This window comes from Neophocaena asiaeorientalis, unplaced genomic scaffold (genome assembly GCF_003031525.2).
Source record: "Neophocaena asiaeorientalis asiaeorientalis breed wild unplaced genomic scaffold, Neophocaena_asiaeorientalis_V1.1 scaffold197, whole genome shotgun sequence".
Classification (NCBI taxonomy): domain Eukaryota; kingdom Metazoa; phylum Chordata; class Mammalia; order Artiodactyla; family Phocoenidae; genus Neophocaena; species Neophocaena asiaeorientalis.
In genome coordinates this window covers 5,791,425-5,815,707 of record NW_020174703.1, presented here as the reverse complement: position 1 = coordinate 5,815,707, position 24,283 = coordinate 5,791,425, and the positions used below count along the sequence as shown (strand labels likewise).

Here is a 24,283-nt window from a genome sequence, read left to right as displayed (position 1 = left end):
TATCAATGGAAGAATGGATAAATGAGATGTTTATACATATATGTTTATATATATATATATATATATATATATAATATAAATATTTTATATTTATATGTAAATAATGGAATACTACTCAGCCATAAAAAAGAATGAAATGGACATTGAGGGTATTACATTAAGTGAAATAAGGCAGATAGAGAAAGACAAATACCATATGATTTCACTTACCTGTGAGATCTAACAAACAAATGAACAAACAAAACAAAACTCATGGATACAGGGAACAGATTGATGGTTGCCAGAATGGGGGGAGGTGGGCAAAAATGGGTGAAGGGGATCAAGAGGTACAAACCTCCAGTTATAAAATAAATAAGGCTTATAGTTTTCAGAGCACAGGTCTTTTGTCTCCTTAGGTATGGTTATTCTTAGGTATTTTATTCTTTTTGATGTGATGGTAAATGGAGTTGTTTCTTGAATTTCTCTTTCTGATGTTTTGTTGTTAGTGTATAGAAATGCAACAGATTTCTGTGTATTAATTTTGTAACCTGCAACTTCACCAAATTCATTGATGAGCTCTAGTAGTTTTCTGGTAGCATCTTTAGGATTTTCTATGTATAGTATCATGTCATCTGCCAACAGTGACAGTTTAACTTCTTTTCCCATTTGGATTCCTTTTATTTCTTTTTCTTCTCTGATTGCTGTAGCTAGGACTTCCAAAACTATGTTGAATAAAAGTGACAAGAATGAACACCCTTGTCTTGTTCCTGATCTTAGAGGAAATGTTTTTAGCTTTTCACCATTGAGTATGATGTTAGCTGTAGGTTTGTCATATATGGCCTTTATTATGTTGAGGTATGTTCCCTCTATGCCCACTTTCTGGAGAGTTTTTATCATAAATGGGTGTTGAATTTTGTCAAAAGCTTTTTCTGCAAATACTGAGATGATCATATCACCTCACACCAGTCAGAATGGCTATCATCAAAAAATCCACAAACAATAAATGCTGGAGAGTGTGTGGAGAGAAGGGAACCCTCCTACACTGTTGGTGGGAATGTAAACTGGTGCAGCCACTATGGAGAACAGTATAGAGGTTCCTTAAAAAACTAAAAATAGAGCTACCATATGATTCTGCGATCCCACTCCTGGGCATATACCCAGAGAAAAACATGGTTTGAAAGAATACATGCACCCCAAAGTTCATTGCAGCACTGTTTATAATAGCCAAGACATGGAAGCAACCTAAATGTCCATCGACAAAAGAATGGATAAAGAAGATGTGGTACATATATACAATGGAATATTACTCAGCCATTAAAAAGAATGAAATAATGCCATTTGCAGCAACATGGATGGACCTACAGATTGTCATACTGAGTGAAGTAAGTCAGATAGAGAAAGAGAAATATCATATGACTGCTTCTCTGCAGAATCTAAAAAATGATACAAACCAACTTATATACAAATCAGAAGCAGACTCACAGACTTAGAGAATGAACTTATGGTTACCAGGGGGGGAAGGGTAGGAGGGAGAGATATTTAGGGAGCTTGGGACCACTATATTTAAAATGAATAACCAACAAGGACCTACTGTATAGCACAGGGAACTCTGCTCAATATTCTGTAACAAACTAAATGCAAAAAGAATTTGAAAAAGAATAGACACATGTATATGTATAACTGAATCACTTTGTTGTACACCTGAAACTAATACAACATTGTTAATCAACTGTACTCCAATATAAAATTAAAAGTTTCTTTAAAGAATGAGAAAAATAAATAAAATTAAAAAGTCATGGGGATATTATATACAGTATGGTGACTATAATCAGTAATATTGTATTGCAGATTTGAAAGTTGCTAATAAAGTAAATCTTGAAAGTTTTCATCACAGAAAAAATTTTTTGTAACTTTGTATGGTAACAGATGGTATAACTAGACTTATTGTGGCGGTCATTTTGCAATTATACAAAAGTTGAATCATTATGTTGTACACCTAAAACAAGTATAATGTTGTATGTCAATTGCACTTCAATTTAAAAAGAAATCTATCACAGGAAACGGAAAAAAAAACAACAAACAAACACAAGAAGAATCTTCCTTGAGCTCCTATTATGTTGTAGGCAGTTTAAATACATGATCTCATTTAGGTACTATTATTATCTCCATTTTGTAAATGACAAAACTGATATTTAATGTGGTTAAATAGTTTACCCAAAGTCATACAGCTGACAAGCAGCAGAGCTAGGAACATGGATTCTTAGCAATCTGTTATATCGCTCCTCACCCATCATAAAACATTGTATCAAAGTCCTTGTAAAAACATGTACAGTTCAACTGAATCTTACTGTTAGAGACATTACAGGAAATGTCAAATTAACCAGATACTCAAATTTAATGGGAGACATACATGTTGGCCAAAAATGACACCAAGCTTGGGAAGTGCTATAACTGATGTAAACATGGGCAAACGGAGGGCTCACTGCAGGTGTGGGGAGGACCATTTGGATAAGAAAACAGCATATGCAAAGACATGGAGGCACAGAAGAGTGTGCTGAAGGGTAATGCATAGGTTAGGAGCACAGCAGAGACACTTTTTAGCTATTCCAACTTTAAACCAGCATTTATTCTTTTTTTTTTTTTTTTTAGTTTTCTCATTCATTCTATTTTTTATTTTCTTTTTTTAACATCTTTATTTGAGTATAATTGCTTTACAATGTTGTATTAGTTTCTGCTGTATAACAAAGTGAATCAGCTATACATATACAGATATCCCCATATCCCCTCCCTCTTGCATCTTCCTCCCACCCTCCCTACCCCACCCCTCTAGGTGGTCACAAAGCACTGAGCTGATCTCCCTGTGCTATGCAGCTGCTTCCCACCAGCTATCTGCTTTACATTTGGTAGTGTGCATATGTCAATGTTACTCCCTCACTTTGCCCCAGCTTACCCTTCCCCCTCCCCATGTCCTCAAGTCCATTCTCTATGTCTGCATCTTTATTCCTGTCCTGCCCCTAAAACCAGCATTTATTCTTTTTATTGGAAATGTTTGTGTTTGCAGATAATTTTCTGCTATATTGCCCTGTTTTGTGGAATGCTAAGGAATGAAATACCTCTTTGAACTTAAATTTTGGTAATATCAAGTCTTGATGATCATATACCAAAAAACAGAACTTCCATGAACAAAAATCACTAACTTACCAGGTGACAAAGGCATAAATTGCTCCAATGATGATAATGGCTATTGCATAATGCCAACAAAAGCATATGGTGAGAAACATAACGTTGTCATGATCCACTGAATCCCATGCAGGACCTCCACTGGGGGGATAAAGGACAAACCCAATCTGTAATTTAAAACAAAGAACACACATTAAAAAATACCAGCCATATTCCCAAAGATGGTACATTTCAAAATGTTTCATTTCAGGATTAATGGTAACAGATAACTCCCATTCCCTGAGATGCTACAGATAAGATATCTGCTGCCTGTTTTAGTAATATAGACAGTATCTACTAGATCATATTTTTGGAAAAAATGTTAAGGATATTTACAGATCAATTTTCAAAATATGAATAAGTAATCATTTCAGATGATGTGTTAGGCTTCTAAGCTGTGCAGTTTAACTCAGTTATTTCAAAATCAGAGTTTAAAAAAAAGGTTTTAAAATAAAGCCCACGGGTAACATTATATTCAATGATAAAGACTGAAAGCTTGTCTCCTAAGATCAGGAACAAGACAAGGGTGTCTTATTTTACAAATTCCATTCAACATTGTACTAGAAATTCTAGCCAGAGCAATTAGTCAAGAAAGACAAAGAGCATCCAGATTGCAAAGGAAGAAGTAAAACTATATTCATAAATGACATGATCTTATATATACAGAAAATTCTGAAGAATCCACAAAAAAACTATTAGAGCTAATAAATTAATTTAGTACACTTGCAGGATACAAAATCAACACATAAAACATGCAATGAACAATCAAAAAAATTAAGTTAGGAAAACAATTCCACTTACAATAGCATTGAAAAGAATGAGATACTTAGGAACAAATTTAATCAAGGAAGTTCAAGACTTGTACCTTGCAAACTAAAAAACATTGTTGAAAGTGATCAAAGAAGATCTAAATAAATGGAAGTATACCTCATGTTCATGAACTGGAGCATTTAATATTGTTAAGATGGCAATAAAAAAACAGAACATGAATCTGATCAGACCTCTAGATCTAACAAGATCGGGCATGTTGAAAAGTGTTAAATGTGATGGTTAATTTCACATGTCAACTTGACTGGGTCATAGGATATACAGATACTTGGTTAAACATGATTTTGGGGTGTGTTTGTGAGGGTATTTCCAGATGAGATTAGCACTTGAATCTGTAAAAATCTAAGTAAAGCAGATCCTCCTCCACAGTGCGTGTGGGCATCATACAATCCATTGAGGGCTGAAGAGAGCAAAAAGCAGAGGGAAGGAGAATTGGCTCTGCCTCACCACTGAGCTGGAACGTTGGTCTTCTCCTGCCTCAAACTACAACTTGTACCATCAGCTCTCCGCTTTCATTTCTGGACCTACCGCACCAGCTTTCCTGGGTCTGTAGACTGCAGGTGGCAGATCATGGGACTTCTCAGCCTCCACAATTATGGGAACCAGTTCCTTAAAATAAATCTCTCTGTCTCTTTCCTCTCTCTATAGATATAGATATATTATAGATATAGATACAATTATATATTATATATAAAAAATATATATGTATATATTTGGTTCTGTTTCTCTGGAGAACCCTGACCAATACACTGGATGATAAATTGATAACTACCACTACTTTTGTATATATTTAAGATTTACCATAATAAAAGTTTTTTTTAAATCCTTTTTCATAGGCACGTTTAAAAAAAAAGAGAGAGAGAGATGGCAATAACACGCAAAGCAATCTACAGATTCAGTATGATCCCTAGCAAAATCCCAGTAGTCTTTTTTGCAGAAATAGAAAGCTGATCCTAAAATTTATATGGAATGACAAGGGACCCAGAATAGCCAAAACAACCTTGAAAAAGAAAAGCAAATTTGTAAGACTTACACTTACTGATTTCAAAACTTACTACAAAAACTCCAGTAATCAAAACATTGTGGTACTAACATAATGGTAGACATACAGATCAATGAAATAGAATTGAGAGTCCAGAAATAAGCCCATACACCTGTAGTAAACTGGTTTTTGAAAAGAGTGCCAAGGCCATTCAATGGGGAAACTAAAGTATCTTCAACAAATGGTGCTGGGGAAACTAGATATCCACAAGCAAAAAAAAAAAAAAAAAGAATTTGGGCTCTTACATTACACCACATTCAAAAATTAACGCAAAATGGATCAAAAACCTAAACATGAGAACTAAAATCCTAACTCTTAGAAGAAAACTAAGGAAACACCTTCACAACCTGGGATTTAGTGCTGATTTCTTATACATGACACCAAAAACACATCAAAATTAAAAGTTTTGGTGGGGGCTTCCCTGGTGGCGCAGTGGTTAAGAATCCGCCTGCCAATGCAGGGGACACGGGTTCGAGCCCTGGTCCAGGAAGCTCGCACATGCCACGAAGCAACAAAGCCCATGTGCCATAACTACTGAGCCTGTGCTCTAGAGCCTGCATGTGACAACTACTGAACCCATATGCCATAACTACTGAAGCCCCTGTGCCTAGAGCCTGTGCTCTACAACAAGAGAAGCCACCGAAATGAGAAGTCCACACACCACAAGGAAGAGTAGCGCCTGCTCACCGCAACAAGAGAAAGCCCGTGCGCAGCAACGAAAACCTGACACAGCCAAAATTGAATAAATAAATAAAAACAAAGCTCACAGGTTTCCGGGAAGATGGCGGAAGAGTAAGACGTGGAGGGCTTCCCTGGTGGCGCAGTGGTAGATTAGGGACGGGACCTGCACCAGAGGGAGGGAGCTGTGAAGGAGTAAAGGTTTCCACACACTAGGAAGCCCCTTTGCGGGCGGAGGCTGCAGGTGACGGAGGGGGAAAGCATCAGGGTCGCGGAGGAGAGCACAGCAACAGGGGTGCGTAGGGCAAAGCGGAGAGAATCCCGCACAGAGGATCAGGGCTGACCTGCACTCACCAGCCCGAGAGGCTTGTCTGCTCACCTTCCAGAGCAGGCGGGGCTGGGAGCTGAGGCTTGGGCTTTGGTCGGAGCGCAGGGAGAGGGCTGGGGTTGGCGGTGGGAACACAGCCTGAAGGGGGTTAGTGCACCACGGCTGGCCGGGAGGGAGTCCGGGGAAAAGTCTGGACCTGCCGAAGAGGCAAGAGATTTTTTCTTCCCTCTTTGTTTCCTGGTGCGCGAGGAGAGGGGATTAAGAGCGCTGCTTAAAGGAGCTCCAGAGACAGGCGCGAGCCGCGGCTAAAAGCACGGACCCCAGAGACGGGCAGGAGACGCTAAGGCTGCTGCTGCCGCCACCTAAAAGCCTGTGTGCGAGCACAGGTCACTATCCACACACCCCTTCCGGGGAGCCTGTGCAGCCCACCACTGCCAGGGTCCCGGGATCCAGGGACAACTTCCCCGGGAGAACGCACAGCGCACTTCAGGCTGGTGCAACGTCACGCCGGCCTCTGCCGCCGCAGGCTCGCACCCCATTCCGTGCCCCTCCCTCCCTCCGGCCTAAGTAAGCCAGAGTCTGGAAGCAGCGTCTCCTTTAACCCCGTCCAGTCTGAGCAAAGAACAGACGCCCTCCAGTGACCTACACGCAGAGACGGAGCCAAATCCAAAGCTGAGCGCCTGGGAGCTGTGAGAACAAAGAAGAGGAAGGGAAATCTCTCCCAGCAGCCTCAAAAGCAGCGGATTAAAGCTCCACAATCAACTTGATGTATCCTGCATCTGTGGAATACATGGATAACGAATCATCCCAAACTGAGGAGGTAGACTTTGAGAGCAAGATTTATTATTTTTTCCCCTTTTCCTCTTTTTGTGAGTGTGTATGTGTATGCTTCTGTGTGAGATTTTGTCTATATAGCTTTGCTTCCACCATTTGTCCTAGGGTTCTATCAGAACATTGTTTGTTTTATAATCTTTTTTCTTAATAATTTTTTTATTTTAATAACTTTATTATATTTTAACATACTTTATTTTATTTTACTTTATCTTCTTCTTTCTTTTTTTCCTTCCCTCCTTCCTTCCTTCCTCCCTCCCTCCCTCCCTTTTCTTTCTTTCTTTCTACTTCTACTAATTCTTTCTTTCTAATTTTTCTCCAATTTATTCTGAGCTGTGCATAATTAAATACAAAGAAAACATATTAAAAGCAGCAAGGGAAAAACAACAAATAACACATAAGAGAATTCCCATAAGGTTCACAGCTGAGCTTTCAGCAGAAACTCTGCAAGCCAGAAGGGACTAGAGGACATATTTAAAGTGATGAAGGAGAAAAACCTGCAACCAACATTACTCTACCCAGCAAGGATCTGGGTAGATCCTTGATCAAACATGAACAGACCAATCACAAGCACTGAATTCAGATTTGATGGAGTAATTAAAACCTTTACAGACAAGTATAAGCTGAGAGAGTTCAGCACCACCAAACAAGCTTGACAACAACTGCTAAAGGAACTTCTCTAGGCAAACAACACAAGAGAAGGAAAAGACCTACAATAACGAACCAAAAACAATTAAGAAAATGGGAATAAGAACATACATATTAATAATTACCTTAAATGTAAGTGGACTAAATGCTCCCACCGAAAGACACAGATTGGCTGAATGGATACAAAAACAAGACCCATATATATGCTGTCTACAAGAGACCCACTTCAGACCAGAGACACATACAGACTGAAAGTAAGGGGATGGAAAAAGATATTTCATGCAAATATAAACCAAAAGAAAGGTGGAGTAACAATTCTCATATCAGACAGAATAGACTTTAAAATAAATACTATTAGAAGAGACAAAGAATGACACTACATAATGATCAAGGTATCGATCCAAGAAAAAGATATAACAATTGTAAATATTTATGCACCCAACATAGGAGCACCTCAATACATAAGGCAAATACTAACAGCCATAAAAGGGGAAATCGACAGTAACACATTCATAGTAGGGGACGTTAACACCACATTATCACCAATGGACAGGTCATCCAAAATGAAAATAAATAAGGAAACACAAGCTTTAAATGGTACATTAAACAAGATGGACTTAATTGATATTTATAGAATATTCCATCCACAAACAACAGAATACACATTTTCTCAAGTGTTCATGGAACATTCTCCAGAATAGATCATATCTTGGGTCACAAATCAAGCCTTGGTAAATTTAAGAAAACTGAAATTGTATCAAGTATCCTTTCTGACTACAATGCTATGAGACTAGATATCAATTACAGGAAAAGATCTGTAAAAAAATACAAACACATGGAGGCTAAACAATACTGAGACAAAAGACCTATATGCAGAAAATTATAAGACACTGATGAAAGAAATTAAAGATGATACAAATAGATGGAGAGATATACCATGTTCTTAGATTGCAAGAATCAACATTGTGAAAATGACTCTACTACCCAAAGCAATCTACAGTTTCCATGTAATCCTTATCAAACTACCACGGGCATTTTTAACAGAACTAGAAGAAAAAATTTCACATTGGGATAGGGAGTATGGGAGGGAGGGAGATGCAAGAGGGAAGAGATATGGGAACATATGTATATGTATAACTGATTCACTTTGTTATAAAGCAGAAACTAACAAACCATTGTAAAGCAATTATACTCCAATAAAGATGTAAAAAAATAATTTAAAGAAAGCTGAGCTATTAATAAGAAGAGCTTTTGTGCATCAAACGACACGATCAGGAAAATGAAAAGACAATCACAGCATAGGAGAAAATCCTTGCAAATCATGTATCTGGTAAGGAATTGATATCAAGAATATTTAAAGAACTCCTAAATCTCAACAAAAAGCTAAAAAAATTTTAATGGGCAAAGGAATAGAAGACTCATTTCCCAAAAGAAAGTGTACAAATGGTCGATAAGCTCAAGAAAAAATTATGAACATCTTTAGTTATTAGAGAAATGCAAATCAAAACCACTATGAGATACCACTTCACACCTCCTAGGATGGTAATAATAATAATAAGTAACAAGTGCTGGTAAGGATATGGTGAAATTGGAATCGTTATACATTGCTGGTGAGAATGTAAAATGGTACAGCTATGTGGAAAACAATTTGACAGTGTCTCAAAAAGTTAAATATAGAATTATCACATGACTTGGCAATTTCATTCTAGGTACTAAACATACCCAAAATAATTGAAAGCAGGTATTCAGACAAAAACTTCTACACAAATGTTCATAGCAGCATTATTCACAAGAGCCAAAAGTTAAGAACAATCCAAATGTCCATTAGCTGATGATGAATTAGCACCACGTGGTATTTCCATACAACAGAATATTATTCAGCCAGAAAAACTGACATATTAATATATAATACAACATGGATGAACCTTGAAAACATTATGTTAGAGAAAGAAACTAGACACAAAAGGTAACATATTGCATGATTCTGTTTACATGAAATATCCAGAATAGGTAAATCCATAGCGACAGAAAGCAGAGTGGTAACCAGGGACTGGGAGGAGAGGAAAAGGAAATGACTGGTTAATGGATCCGTGGTTTCCTTTTGGGGTGATGAAAATGTTTTAGAACTAAATAGAGGTGATAGTTGCACAACACTGTGAATGTACTAAATGCTGCTGAATTATACACTTTAAAATGCATAAAATGTTGCCAGAGAGGAGAGAGTTGGGGGGGGATGAGAGAAATCAGTGAGGGAGATTAAGAGGTACAAGCTTCCAGTCACAAAATAAATGAGTCACAGGTATGAAATGTACAGTGTTGGGAATAGTCAATAATTATGTAATAGCTTTGTATGGTGATAGATGGCAACTAGAGTATTGTGGTGATCATTTTGAAATGTATAGAAATATCAAATCACTATGTTGTGCATGAGGAACTAACAATTAAAATTTTTATGTTTATTTTTCAATTATACTTCAAAAACAAACAAACAAACTCTTAGAAAAAGAGATCAGATTTGTGGTTACCAGAAGTGGAAGGTGGAAGGAAGAGGTATTGGATAAAGGCACTCAAAAGGTACAAACTTCCAGTTATACAATAAATAAGTAATATAATGTACAATATGATCAATAGAATTATCACTGCTGTATGTTATATATGAAAGTTAGAGTAAACTCTAAAATTTCTTAGCACAGGAAAAAGAATTTTTTTCTTTGTCTTTAATTTTGTTTCCACATGAGATGATGGATGTTCACTAAACTTATTTTGGTAATCATTTCATTAGGTAAGTGAAATCATTATGCTGTACACACGAAATTTATACAGGGCTGTACATCAATTATTCCTTAATAAAACTGGAAAAGGGAGTAGGAAGGTTAATTCTATGTTATAAGAATTTTACTCCAATAAAAAATTAAGATACATAGATGATAGATAGATAGAGGAACAGATGTCAGGTTTCAAGATCCAAATGAAATACAAAACCAAGATAATTACATGGATAATTGTACAAATATCTATCATATTAGCTAACTATATGTCAGTTACAGTGCTTAGGAGGTTTCCTTACTATGGCCCTTCAATAATGTGGTCTTTTTTTTTTTTTTTTTTTTAAGGCTGCATTGGGTCTTCATCGCTGCGTGCAGGCTTTCTCTAGTTGCGGTGAGTGGGGGCTACTCTTCATTGAGGTGTGCCGGATTCTCACTGCGGTGCCTTCTCTCGTTGTGGAGCACGGGCTCTAGGCGCGCAGGTTTTAGTAGTTGTGGCTCGTGGGCTCTAGCGCGCAGGCTCAGTAGTTGTGGCGCACGGGCTTAGTTGCTCCGTGGCGTGTAGGATCATCCCGGACCAGGGCTCCAACCCGTGTCCCCTGCATTGGCAGGTGGATTCTTAACCACTGTGCCACCAGGGAAGTCCCCAATGTGCTATTATCCCAAGTTAATGTATTGTTATCCTCTTTAACCAGATGAGAAAATTAGGTGGTTTAGTGATTTGCTCCTGATCATACATCTAATAAATGAAATCTTACAGGGGAAAAAAAAAAGGATTTAGTTTATAATATTGAGTGAAACCGTTTCTGTTTGAAATTTCAAGTAATGTGAATAAATCGGGGAAAGCTAAGATTTGTGCCTTAATCACTTGTCCCTGTTTCCTATTTTAAAGGATTCCCTTTAGTTGGAAGGAGAACTGCCATTTGTACCACTTGGTAGATGTACTGCCATGTGTCAGGCACTTTAACCACACTCATACACATAAACTTCACAGTAATTCTCATTCTCACAACAACCCCAGGAAGAAGGTATCATTATCCCCATATTACAGAGGGTAAAACTGGGACTCAGAGACTTCAGTAACTTCCCCAACATTGCAAAATGGCCAAATGACTAAGACAGGGTTCCAAATCATGACCGTCTGGCTGCAAAACTCTGTGTTCTTTCTTCTACCCCACACTCTCTTTTATCATTTAGCCTTTCTCAGTGGAGCAGTATGAAGGACAGTGGCATGGACAACAGGGTCCATGTGAGTCATCTCAGCAGTTCTGATACGGTTTGAACAATCAGTACTGAGATGGTAGTTGGTCCCATGAAGACATGGTACTACTGTCTTACCCTTAAAACACAGATTAGAGACTGGCAGACCCTGGGCCACATCTGCATAACAGACATGCTTTACCTGGCCTGCACACTTTTTAAAATAAGTTGAATTAGTTTTCAACATTTAAAAAATTAGGGAACTTCATACAAAAGTCCGCAGTCTCAGCTTATTTCTAAAAATAGAAATATTTCTTTTTTTTTTTCCAAAGCATGAGCCACAACACGTGCTCTCCATCGATTCATCATTCAGGTTGGTAGTTGCCTGACCAAGTGGAGCAATCCAGAGGTCTTTATTTTTACTCTGGTGCTATGCATTTTATTTATTAACCAATGTCACATTCATAAAGTTTTCCAAAGTATCATGAGTGGAAATTAGCAAGGTACTGTGTAATAACTCCTTCCTGCCCTCCTCTACATCCCAGGAGACAGAATCCCTTTGTTGTCTCTATTTTAGAGATAAGAAAACTAAGTAACGCATGAGCCTGCCCTTCCATCTCCAAACAGTTACAAAAGTATTTGCGTCATTGCTGCTGTGTCTCACCCACCAAGGGCTGGGGATTCTGAATTAGGACATGGTAACGTTCTAAAGGAATGAGGAGTTAACACCACTGGCAAAAGATAGATCAGTCATCAGATTAGAGATCTGAACCTACAGTATCCAGAAACTCCAGGAGGAAAGTGCCACCCAGCTAGTTTGCCTGCTGTTTGGACATACCCGTGTTTTGCAATACCCCTTTATATACTGTTAGGAAAGCTCACTGTGGAGACCACAGTGACCAGAGCCCAGGTCTCTGAAGGCCCTGTAAGAAAGCGAGACTTGCTGGCTCCTCTGTGCTCACTGTTTGGAAATGACAAGAAGGAAACTGACAAGTTTCCTACAAGAAGTCATGTAGTCAATTCTCAGTTCAGGGGGCCCAGCCATTTTAGCTAGGGTGCCAGGACCATGAGAATCTGCCTCTCATGTTCTCCTCTCTCATCAATTCAGGGAGGATGACAGAGAAATTCTGGGTCAAGAAAGGGCCTTTTAGGAAGGTTGAGTTTAATGCACAATGGACTAGCTCTCCAGTTCCCACCTATCAGTGTCACCTATGTTCCTTCAATGCCGTCCACACCACCCATCTACCCCTGATTGGGGAGTGATTTGCTCCAGCTCCCAGAGGGAAGACTTAGCAGTTGTTGTGGGCTAAATGGTGCCCTGTAAAAGGGCATGTTGAAACCCTAACTCCAGATACCTGTGAACGTGACCTCATTTGGAAATAAGTTATTTATAGATGTCATCCAGATGAGATGAGGTCATATTGGATCAGAACTGGCCCTGAATCTAATGATGGGTGTCCTTATAAGAAGTCCATATGAAGACACAGGTGCACAGAAACACACAGGTGTGACTATGGAGGCAGAGATTGGAGTCATGCTGCCAAGTCAAGGATTGCTGGCAACTGACTAGGAGGGTAGCATGGGACAAATTCTCCCTTTGGGCCCCCAAGACAGAATCAACCTGCTGCCACCTTGATTCTTAGTTCCATCTCCCAGAACAGTGAAGCATAAATTTCCATTGTTTTAAGTCTTCCTGCTTGTGGGAATTTGTGACTGCAGCCCTAGGACACTAATACAGGAAGGAGCTAAGGCTGAAATAAGCAGAAGAGTATCAACTGTCCTAAAGCTCAAGCCTGGACACACTGGTGACTCTCAACCATCTTTCAAACCCCAACTCAAGTTTACCTTCTTCTGGAAGCTTTCTCAACCCTCTTCCTATGGAATTAACAATATCTCCTCAAGGCATGAGGTATTTTCAGGTTGAAATATTTCATTCAAGCAACAGTTTCATGAGACATCATTTCTATTTTTTATTTGAGGAACCTTAAGCTCACAGAATAGCTAGTCTAAGGTCATGTGATTAATATGGTAGATCCAGAATTCAGACCCAGGTCTGCTTGACCTGGAGGCTCACAGACTTCTCCCTCCATGCCATAGTCACAACCCATTTTTGGAGCTTCCAAAATGAAATCTCTCAGTCATCATCAGTTTTACCAAAGCATTTACTGTTTTACACCAGGAAAAGAGAAACTTTGAGCACCCTCTACTGCTAATCTCACTGGGATCCTCATAGCCTAATATACTGAACGCTAAATATTTGACTGAAGGCCACTGTGAAGCCTGTGAACAGAGTTAACAGATGTGATTATACTGAAAGCCACAGAAACATTTGGAAAGTCACTTCAGGCTAAACCCAAGTAAATTAGGAAAGTTGAAAATTAAGGCCAGATAATGCCACAACCCATTAAATCTTCCTTTAAATGTAAAAGTTAGTCACTATTCTTTCATCTGCTGTCCTAATTTCCTTCCTAATATAAAATTCCAAGAAAAAAAAGGTCTGAAAAAGAATTTTTTTCTTGCTGTATCTTGTATGTCACTCCTGAACATCTGTTTTAGACTAGTTTAAGCTTCATTAGTATCACATTTAAAATGTAAATAATTATCTTCTCTAATAGGCATCCAGCCAGGGCCCATTACCTATATGTTAGTTCGGCTTTCCTAGTGTTTTCTTTCTTATTTTCCAGTCACTTATTTCAACACTATAAGCCTAAACAAGTGTTTGATCTACCATATCAGACCTCAGACCACTGCTACTTAGTTGGGTCTTTTTGTCATTTTCAAATGAACTTTTATCGTTCTTAAAGGTAAGACAAGGCTGGGTTTTAGTTTGGGCTTAGAGATCTGGGGATCATGGGAGCTGCCGGTGCAATTAGTGGAGCTGGGAGGTACAGCTGAAGCAATTGTCCAACATCTTGAGAAGCAAAGGCAGCAGGTGTGTCTTCCTCATTTCCTGATTCTCTCTGAGCCATGGCTCTGACCACGAAGGGTGGGAATTTGAGAATGACAAAGCGAGCTTTCTAAAGTGAGCTTTAGAAATATTGTCCCACACACAGACTCAGAAAACACGATTCATGGAATAAATGGACCCAAGGGATTTTTTTTTCTTTTTTAAATTGCATCATGGTTAGGTTTTTGAGAAAATATATTTGGCTGTAATGTGGTTTAGGAAAGAGACCATTTTTAATAGGTTGGGAGGGGAATTCCCTCCAGGTTTGTCTACTATCTAATTATTTATAGATGAGTTATTTTAAAAATGGCCACTGTGAGCATTTGCCTCATTCAGTTCACCATACTTATGGTTCCAAGAATCTAGGTGTACCTTTTCTCTAATCTGTCTATATATTGTTTAAGCACTAGTATTGTGCTTAATATTAACCATGTATGGAGAAGTAGCGAGAGAAAAAAATATGGTGAAAAGGAAATCACAATGTAATAGTATTAGCTTGAGATACAGTTTGGGGCATAAACATTCATAGCAACAAAACATGGAAGCATAATAAATTCACCTAAGTCCCTGAAACATTTTTGTTTCAGAGGAATCTAACAGGGAGGGGGCGGGGGAGGAGATGTACTATGGCTAAAGCTTCATTTCCTGCCAGTGTGTGTGTTTGCATTGGTACGAAATGTTCATTTTCCTTTAAGTCCCAAACGTTACTTAGTCTGGCTGCCAGGTAAAGAAAGATACTAGTCTAGACATAATGATGGCTGGAAAATTTTTTAAATAATCTCAGATTTATGCCCCAAGACTTTAACCTCATATCTCTTCCTTAGAAAAGCTCCTGGGGAAATGTGAAAAGATTATTTATCTGTCAAAAGGGACAAAATTAAGCCATCCTATTCTCAGTTGTGACACCCCACAGCGTCCTCCCTCAGATATTTAATTAATCATTAATTATTAATGGAACTCAAATTAGTTTCATTAATTCTCTTATCTTTATTATTCCTTTCTTCAACTCTCTTTGGGTTTCCCCTTTTTACTTTTTTTTTTATATAAGTTTATTTTTTAGTTATTCTTGGCTGTATTGGGTCTTTGTTGCTGCACGCGGCTTTCTCTAGTTGCGGCATACGGGCTTCTCATTGCAGTGGCTTCTCTTATTGCAGAGCTCGGGCTCTAGGTGCGTGGGCTTCAGTAGTTGTGGCTCGTGGGCTCTAGAGCGCAGGCTCAGTAGTTGTGGTGCACAGGCTTAGTTGCTCCACGGCATGTGGGATCTTCCCGGATCAGGGTTCAAATCCGTGTCCCCTATATTGGCAGGCAGTTTCTTAACCACTGCACCACCGGGGAAGCCCTCCCCTTTTTTCTTACTTTCTAACTTCTTTATTTGAATATTTAGCTCTTTAAGAAACTTGATTTAGTAAATATATGTAGAATCTTCAACACAGCAAAGACAGAATATACTTTTTTCAGATACATGGAACATTTACTACCACTGACATTGGGCTATGTCCCAAAGGAAGTCCCAACACATTTCAAAGAGAACACATACAAAGCAATTGAATTGAAAATAAATAATAAAAAGAAAAAATATTTTTGGAAACTGAAAAGTGCACTCCTAAATAACTCATAAATTAAAAAGGAAAGCACATAGAAAATGCAACATTCAAAATTGCCCAAGAGAATAAAGACACAGACCTACTAGAGAATGGACTTGAGGATATTGGGAGGGGGAAGGGTAAGCTGTGACAAATGAGAGAGTGGCATGGACATATATACACTACCAAACGTAAGATAGATAGCTAGTGGGAAGCAGCCGCACAGCACAGGGAGATCAGCTCTGTGGTTTGTAACCACCTAGAGGGGTGGGATAGGGAGGGCGGCAGGGAGGGAGACGCAATAGGGAAGAGATATGGGAACATATGTATATGTATAACTGATTCACTTTGTTATAAAGCAGAAACTAACACACCATTGTAAAGCAATTATACTCCAATAAAGATGTTAAAAAAAAAACAAGTTGCCCAAGAGTGAAAGCTACCACACACCAAATCTCACGGGAGGTAGCTATAGTAGTATATAGAAGAAATTCTATAGCCTTAGGTGTATTTATTTAAAAACAAGAAAAACTGAAAATAAGTGAACATTCAACTCAAAAAACTAGAAGGGGAGAAGCAGAATACAGCCTCATGACATTAAAGAAAAAATTGAAAATAAGGAGAAATTAACAAATCCATAACTGTAAGATAAAATTTTAACAGACCTCTATCAGAAAGTGAAAGATCAAATGGATGGAAAGCAATTAGGAGTAGAGAATATGTAAACATATAACTAAAAAGAGTTCCAAGAACCTGATTTTATCCCCACATCAAGAGGAACCCTTCAATTTCCTTTTAGCTCCCCTGGAGCCAAAGAACCAACTGCCATGTCTACCCTAGCCTGGAGCCCTCAGGCCTGCAGCCCAGCTCTACTCTGGCTCTGCATTTCTATTCTGTGTCTGGACCACAGGTGGCTTGCCCTATTTTTGCTTGTGTTGTTTAATTGCAACTACGTATTTTTTAGTCTCTTCCTTTCATTTACTTTTCTCTTCTTTTGATTTCTTTTTTATTTTATAGGTATTTTTGATAGTTTGTGTCATTGTTATATGTTTGAAGCAGAGGAGATACACTGAAGCATAAACTCACTGTGTCATCTTGACCGGAAGTTATCACTTTTAAATTTTTTTTAATTTATTTTTAGTTTTGAATTGGCAATACATGTACATAGCAAAACATTCCAATCAAGAGATATAGAATACATAATCATGTTTTACATGCCATTCTATTTCGCTTCCCAGCAGATGATAAATAATCTCACAGAACAACTTCTGTATACCAACTGGTTAAATTCACCGATTATCAATTTTATCACATGATAAGGTATTTGTTATTTTTTCTATACCATTTTTCCTTCAAAATAAGCCCTGGGCTTCCCTGGTGGCGCAGTGGTTGAGAATCTGCCTGCCAACACAGGGGACACGGGTTCGAGCCCTGGTCTGGGAAGATCCCACATGCTGCAGAGCAATTAGGCCCGTGAGCCACAACTACTGAGCCTGCGCGTCTGGATCCTGTGCTCCGCAACAAGAGAGGCCGCGACAGTGAGAGGCCCGTGCACTGCGATGAAGAGTGGCCCCCGCTAGCCACAACTAGAAAAAGCCCTCGCACAGAAACGAAGACCCAACACAGCCAAAAATAAATAAATAAATTAAATTAAATTAAAAATATGCCCTGAATCTAGTCCTCTCTTTACTAGTCTCTGTTCCAACAGCCTTTCTAGTCCCCCGCAAGCTTAAATATCACATCTTTCCTAGCCATGATGCTTTGACCATGATGTTTCTCTTCCTCTTGCCTACCAGTGCTTTCTTACCACTCCTCGCTGAAATGCAAATCCTTGGAACAACCTCCTCATCCCAAATCCCTGCACTTTAGTGACCAAAAATCTCTAAGAAATATTCCCTGATTAAACCACATTCACCTTTCATCCCAGACTTTCTTTACATCTATATACGTATGTTGGATTATGATTTATCAGTCCCTATAAAGTATATGTTCACTGATTGGAATACATGTTTTCAACACTCCAACGTTAGGGAGTCAACAGTAAAATGGAAAGTGCCTAGGATTTGGAGCCAGACAGACCCACACTTAGGTGCTAGCTCCATTACTGCGTGATCCTGGGAAAGTAACTTGGTCTCTCTGAGTCTTCTTTGTCAGTAAATTGGGGATGATAATACCTAACATCCAAGTCATCATGAGGACAAAATGAAACAATGTGCGTGTAAAAGTCCCATACAGTGGCGGGCACATAGTTGTTTCTCAATACATAATAATTTCCTCCCTTTCCTGCCTTCCATATGTTTCTTGAGCTTATTACCCATTAGGCTTTAAGCTGCTTTAGCATCAGGAACTGCTTCCAGCTAAAAGCACTGGCTCAGAGTTCCTACAAAATAGATACTCAGGTGTGTGACGAAAATGTACACACCCAACCTCCTTCCCTGCTGCTCTATCACCGCTCCCACCAGGGCCACCGGGCCACTCAAAGAAACATCACCTCTCAAAGGTCCACATTCTCACTACCAGCAGCACATCAGAAGGAAGCCTCTGGGTTCTAGAGCAAAACACCCACCAATCAAAGAGAGAAGGTTATCAGTGGCGATACCAGGTACATTAATTGGAGGTCCAACTTACCTGCCAGAACCAGCTTCCCTGAAGTAGGAAAAAGCTTATCCGCAGAAGTTCCACAGTTACATTGGTCAGTATGAACAGCTCCAAGAAGGCAATCAGGCCTGTCAAAAAGATGACCAAGACCAGAAGCTTGTGCACAAAGATGTCCAGCATCTCCCGACCATGAGTGTGATTGTAGAAGACAAAACCTGATACAGGGAGAAAAAATAGTTTGTCTTTTTTAATGAAACTACCTACTGTTTCTCTCTTTCTCCCTCTCTCTCTCTCTCTCTCTCTCTCTCTCTCCACACAACTTTACAAACACACACATTTCTTTGTCTAAAATATCAGGTGCCCACTGCTTCCCAAAATAATGGAAACCTCTACCATTTTTGGAGTCACCACTACCTCTTTAGGATGGAATCTTTGAAATCTCCTTTTCCCTTCCCCAACCTTTATTCTCTCCTCCAATATGTTATGACATTTTCAACCAACTATATTTCAAAGCACCTTTATGCAAAAGGATGAATAATAAGCATGATGAGGGTAGGGCAGCAGGAGTTAGGGTGAATAGGCAGAGGAATGAGACAAAGCCTCGCCTTAAGGAATTCAGTCCACTGGAGGCAGCAGATATACACAAAAATCATAAAAGTACACTTTGGTGGGTATGACAAGATTCTCTGGAAGCTTCCAGGAAGTAGTAGCTAGCTACATTTTTTAATCCCATGGACAGATTCCGGCTTCAGCTTCATTCTTTTCATTTGGATGAGGAGGAAAGGATGTTCATTCAAAATATGGTAACATCCTGAGATAATGAGAATCATGCTTAGTTGTTGGTGCCCAACTTTTGTCTAGCTCTTGTTTTCAAAGAGCGTTTGGCAAAAGCTCTTACCTTTAGACGTGGGAGGCAAGGTGGACGTTAGGAAATGACTGCCTCCTGATAAATGGGGGCTTTTTCAGTTCTATGATCAATCTATACTTTACATATGAAATAAATGAAAACAAATCATTAAATACTTGCTTTCAGTGTTTCCTTATAGAGTAACAGGGAGGCCAACTGAACAAAAAAATGTTAGGACCTCATTTTTCTGTGACTGAATTTTTTGGACCCTGCTTATCATGTAATGGTGGAGTTTTACTATATCAATATTAAAAAGGCTAGTTTGTAGGTATGGAAGCTACTCTGCTGTGAGTGGTCTCTTCGTTTGAGGATATATATGCTTCACTACTCTGAGCTCAGTTTCACATGTTAAAGATGGAAATAATGATAATCTCCAGGATAAACCAGAGATAAATAACCATGGTAGGTGGTTCTTTAAGACAGATGTGAAATGTGAATAAAACACATTGAATGATTGCACTTGTCCAGCTATACTAAATGAGTCGGTAGGGAAGGAAAATCTTGGGCATCCTGTCTAGGACATCTCAATAGCTCACCATGGCCCAAACAGATGGCCCTGTGGATCAAGGCTGCACCAGGACACTAAAGGAGTATCCTTTGTATAGCCCTTTGTATATTGTAAAGGGATAGATAAATGTCCAATAATAGTGAAAGGTATATGAAAATACTCATACTTACCCTCCACAAATAAGGCATTTGCTAACATTAACTTGGTAAAGGAGGCAGGAAGTGACCTGATGGTGGAACATAAGATGTTTGTCACACCCAGCAGCCCAAAGAAGAAATACATGGTAAAATGCTGCCAGCCCGGGAGTTGGACCCACTGGCCCTCTTTGTAGTCATATAAGGTCAGGTGCGGTCCTCCAGGAATAAACTGTTCTCCAAGCATGCCTACGGAGGGACATATCACACTTTAAGCAATCTTTCCATAACTTTATTGAGAAAGCAGGAAGATGCAGAAGGATCAGCCTACTGCGTAGTCCAATATAGTGTCCTTTTATGACATTGACTCATCTTTCGGGGCTGTTCCCTAACAGCTGAGCACTGGTTCTTTAGGCTGGTTTTAGAGCATCAGATACTGGTTTGGATAATCACTGTTAGTCAAAGATAGCCAATTTAGTCAAACAGCTATTTCAGATCTTCAAAGCTAATGATCTTATTTCCACTGAGTTCCCTGATCAGTTCCACTGACGGTCTTAGTTCCTATTTTAATTTAATGACTAGATAAATCCTGAGTAATTTTGGATTTAGATTTGTGAGATTAGTTCTATGGCATCTGATTACTTCCTTCTTACACACTATGTCTTTGGGTAGGGAGTTGTGCTTGGTTCAGGATTAAAATGCTAGAGTTCAGCTTCTCCCCAATTAAGGATAACCGAGAAAGCACAGACAGATACAGCATAGAGTCCAGTCAGTTACACAAACATTTAAGCTTTCTTGAAGATGCTGCTTTATTTATTAATCTATAGAATTTGGCAACGAAATTCCTCTCTTTAAAACTTTAAAAACACAGAACATTTTTACAGAATCATAGAGCCAATGGAAAGGCCTTACAATCATCTGGCCCAACCTCCCTCTCTAATTTAGTAATCACACAAAAAGGATGAGCACAGGAGATAAGTTTTCTTCAGCCTGACCGTCTGGACAGCCTATCGGCAATGATTTATTATTGAAGCCTTCCCATAATCATTTGATTATTTTGGTGTCATTTTGAAAAATGGTTTCTGATAGAGTTTACTCTTTCAGGCATCAGAATAATTGATATAGAATTATTTTAAAGGCTCCAACTAATTCTATAAAGGAAATTCACCTTGAATGGGCAGGCAAGTTAATTGCTATGACTAACTCATTAGGGAATAGCCCTTTGTATAAACATGAAGTATCACCTTCTAGTAAATTACATCAGATAGAAATTACAATTATAATATGTATTTGGGTATTTTTGAATAAAAATTTTATTTTAGCAATTTCTTGTTTTGATATTGAATCTTCTCTTTGCATGTGAAAATACCCCAAAAAGCAGACAGAACACAGAAAAGGGTCACTCACCAGTTAAAGCCATTCCAGCTATTATGATTCCCTCCAAAATTTCTACTCGATGGAATAATACTTTGGAATCAAGGTAGGAAGTCCGCTTGTGCTTTTTGAAGGCATATTTCAGAATGCACTTTGTTGTCCACCAAATCCCCAAGATAAGGAAGAAGGTTCCAGGGAGAGCATGGCCTTTGAAATTCCCCATGACTACCAAAATAAGAACATATAGAAGACGAAGACATTTCATTTCCAGAATTTGGCCAAAACATCTCTTATTCCTGTAAAGTACACTATCTTCTGATGATGATGGATACACCTCTGAGTCAGAGGATCCAGTATTATTGTCGACAGTGGTAGATCCATTACAATATCAACAATACCAAAAAGAGGAAAAATCCACATTCGTTGAACACTTACCTTGTTCTAGGCACTGTGTCAAGTGTTTTACATGTGATCTCTAATCTAATTTTCACAACATACCCATGAATGAGGGGCTAAGTCACATTTTCAATTGGGATTCAGGTTTAGAGAAGTGAAATGACTTACCTAAATCTCACAACTATTTTTGAAAAGTTTCATTGTTTTTAACAGGGAGCTCAAAAGATCTATTAAAAATGATAGTGTGTACTCAACGAACACTTACACTTTAAGCATATTTGAAAGAAAGTAACAGGAAAGTTTTACCTTTATGCTTAAATCTTGAAATGATATGAAATTGCCTACCAAAAATTTTAAGCAGGTAATTTCAAAGTATCAAGCATCAAGTGTGTGGAAGAGACCATTAGGGCTCATCAAGTATCTGTATACTCTTCCACGCACTTTTCCCAGCCCCTTCTCCATTTGAGTCAGAACCACGTTTCTAGTTCTGGCCAATGGACTGTGGCATTTGTCACTTCCAGGCTGAGTCAGTTAAGAGACTATATGGCTCCTTTAACTCTCTTTTCCCATGCTTTGGCAACCTTGGCACGGCATATCAGCAACATAAAAGACAGTCAACCAGCCTGCATCAGATTTTTGCAAGAAGCAACCCTTTATTGTGTTAAGTCATTAAAATGTTGAGGTTTAACAGCTTAACCAGAGGGATACCAAGCCAAATCAATTTGTAAATTCTGTTTACACTATTGTTACATGATCGAGCAATAACAAACAGAAATATCCTCCTTCTTTTTTGGTCAGTGCTATAGAAAACCAGTTTTGAATTATATGAGTTTTGAATTATGTGAGCAGCCCTTTCTTCAAACATATTGTACCATCTACAGAATAACGAAAAGAGAGTTCAGAATCATCCCTGTGGATCAGAGTAGGCCAGATGCAGGAGAACTCATGAAAGGGGATTTCAGGGTTCCCCCTGGCCCAGAAGAGTTCTTTATCTCCTTGGGTGGGTACTGGACCTCTCAGTTCGGGGCAGATCCCTCTGAGTTACTTCCATATCCCTCTGACACAACTGTGAAGTTTCAAGGGGGAACTATGAAGCTGACTCAAACACTAGAAGTCTGTTAAATCTCCAATTGAGACTCCAAATGGACATTTCAGCACACCCCTGAATCATCCATACCATCAAGAGACTCTGACTCAATGTATCACACAGTGCTAAGAGCAGCTTCTTATCCTAACTCTGACTCTGTTAGACGTATGGTTTGGACTATGTCCCTTAAGCTCTCTGAGCCTTGGCTCTTAATTAATAAAGAAAGAGGTGGCCTAGATGACACCTGCAGTTCCTTCCTGCTCTAACAGATTCTGTGATTCATTATCCTAACCACCATCTTTATCATAGTGTTACTGAGTCCTCTTATTTGTCTTGGCTTAGACAACCACGTGAAATTGAAAAATGCTTCTACATGGGATTGAAAAGTACATCTCGACTGTAAATTTTTGAACTTTTCTGGAAAAGAATTTGATATGTTCTAAGGAACCTTAAAAATTTTACATTCTTTGGTACAGGAAATCCACTTCCAGGACTTTATCCTAAAGGTCTAACCAGAAATACAGGCACCAAATTAGAAACAATATATATGTCTAAAATTAGGAGATAGGGGATATATTTAGTAAAAATCAAAAATAAAAAGAATAGGATTTTTTAAAAACTGAGGAGAGGGGACTTTGGATTCAGGTTGACTACATCTGAATCCCAACTTTACTATTTACCAGCTACATGACTTTGGGAAAGTTATTTAACCTCTCATGCCTTAGTTTCCTCTTCTGTAAAATGAGACAAATTTAAAGTTAAAATGAGTTATTCCAAAGCAAATAACCCACAGTATTATTAAACAAGCTCATGCTATCCTCAACCCATCTCAAACTATGAAAGTAAAACAAGAGTAAAACCAGATGAGCAATTCTACTTGGATACCAATTGCAGAAAAGCAAGAAGCACCTATACAATTCACTTAGCAATCATTTGTGTACTGCCTATAACATTTCTCCTGCTGTTATCTTAGAGTGTTACTAGAATCTTCAGGGGTTATTTAACTCCTTGACTGCAATTAAAGAATAAGCTCCTTGGGCTTCCCTGGTGGCGCAGTGGTTGAGAATCCGCCTGCCGATGCAGGGGACATGGGTTCGTGCCCCAGTCTAGGAGGATCCCACGTGCCGCAGAGCGGCTGGGCCCGTGAGCCATGGCTGCTGAGCCTGCGCGTCCGGAGCCTGTGCTCCGCAATGGGAGAGGCCACAACAGTGAAAGGCCTGCGTACCGCAAA

General features: G+C 38.9%; 1 protein-coding gene across 3 annotated transcripts in view; it reads right to left on the bottom strand.

Moving 5' to 3' along the window:
- The window catches only part of TMEM45A (transmembrane protein 45A), an 86,764-nt gene that overhangs the window by 8,673 nt on the left and 53,808 nt on the right, over positions 1 to 24,283 (bottom strand). For all 3 annotated transcript variants that reach the window (XM_024759254.1, XM_024759253.1, XM_024759255.1), the window contains exons 2-5: positions 21,603 to 21,794; positions 20,232 to 20,444; positions 18,677 to 18,861; positions 3,181 to 3,326 (exon numbers count right to left, since the gene is read on the bottom strand). In XM_024759254.1, the coding sequence (XP_024615022.1) occupies positions 3,181 to 3,326; positions 18,677 to 18,861; positions 20,232 to 20,444; positions 21,603 to 21,792 (734 nt within the window). In that variant the 5' untranslated portion in view covers positions 21,793 to 21,794. The remainder of the gene's footprint in view (positions 1 to 3,180; positions 3,327 to 18,676; positions 18,862 to 20,231; positions 20,445 to 21,602; positions 21,795 to 24,283) is intronic.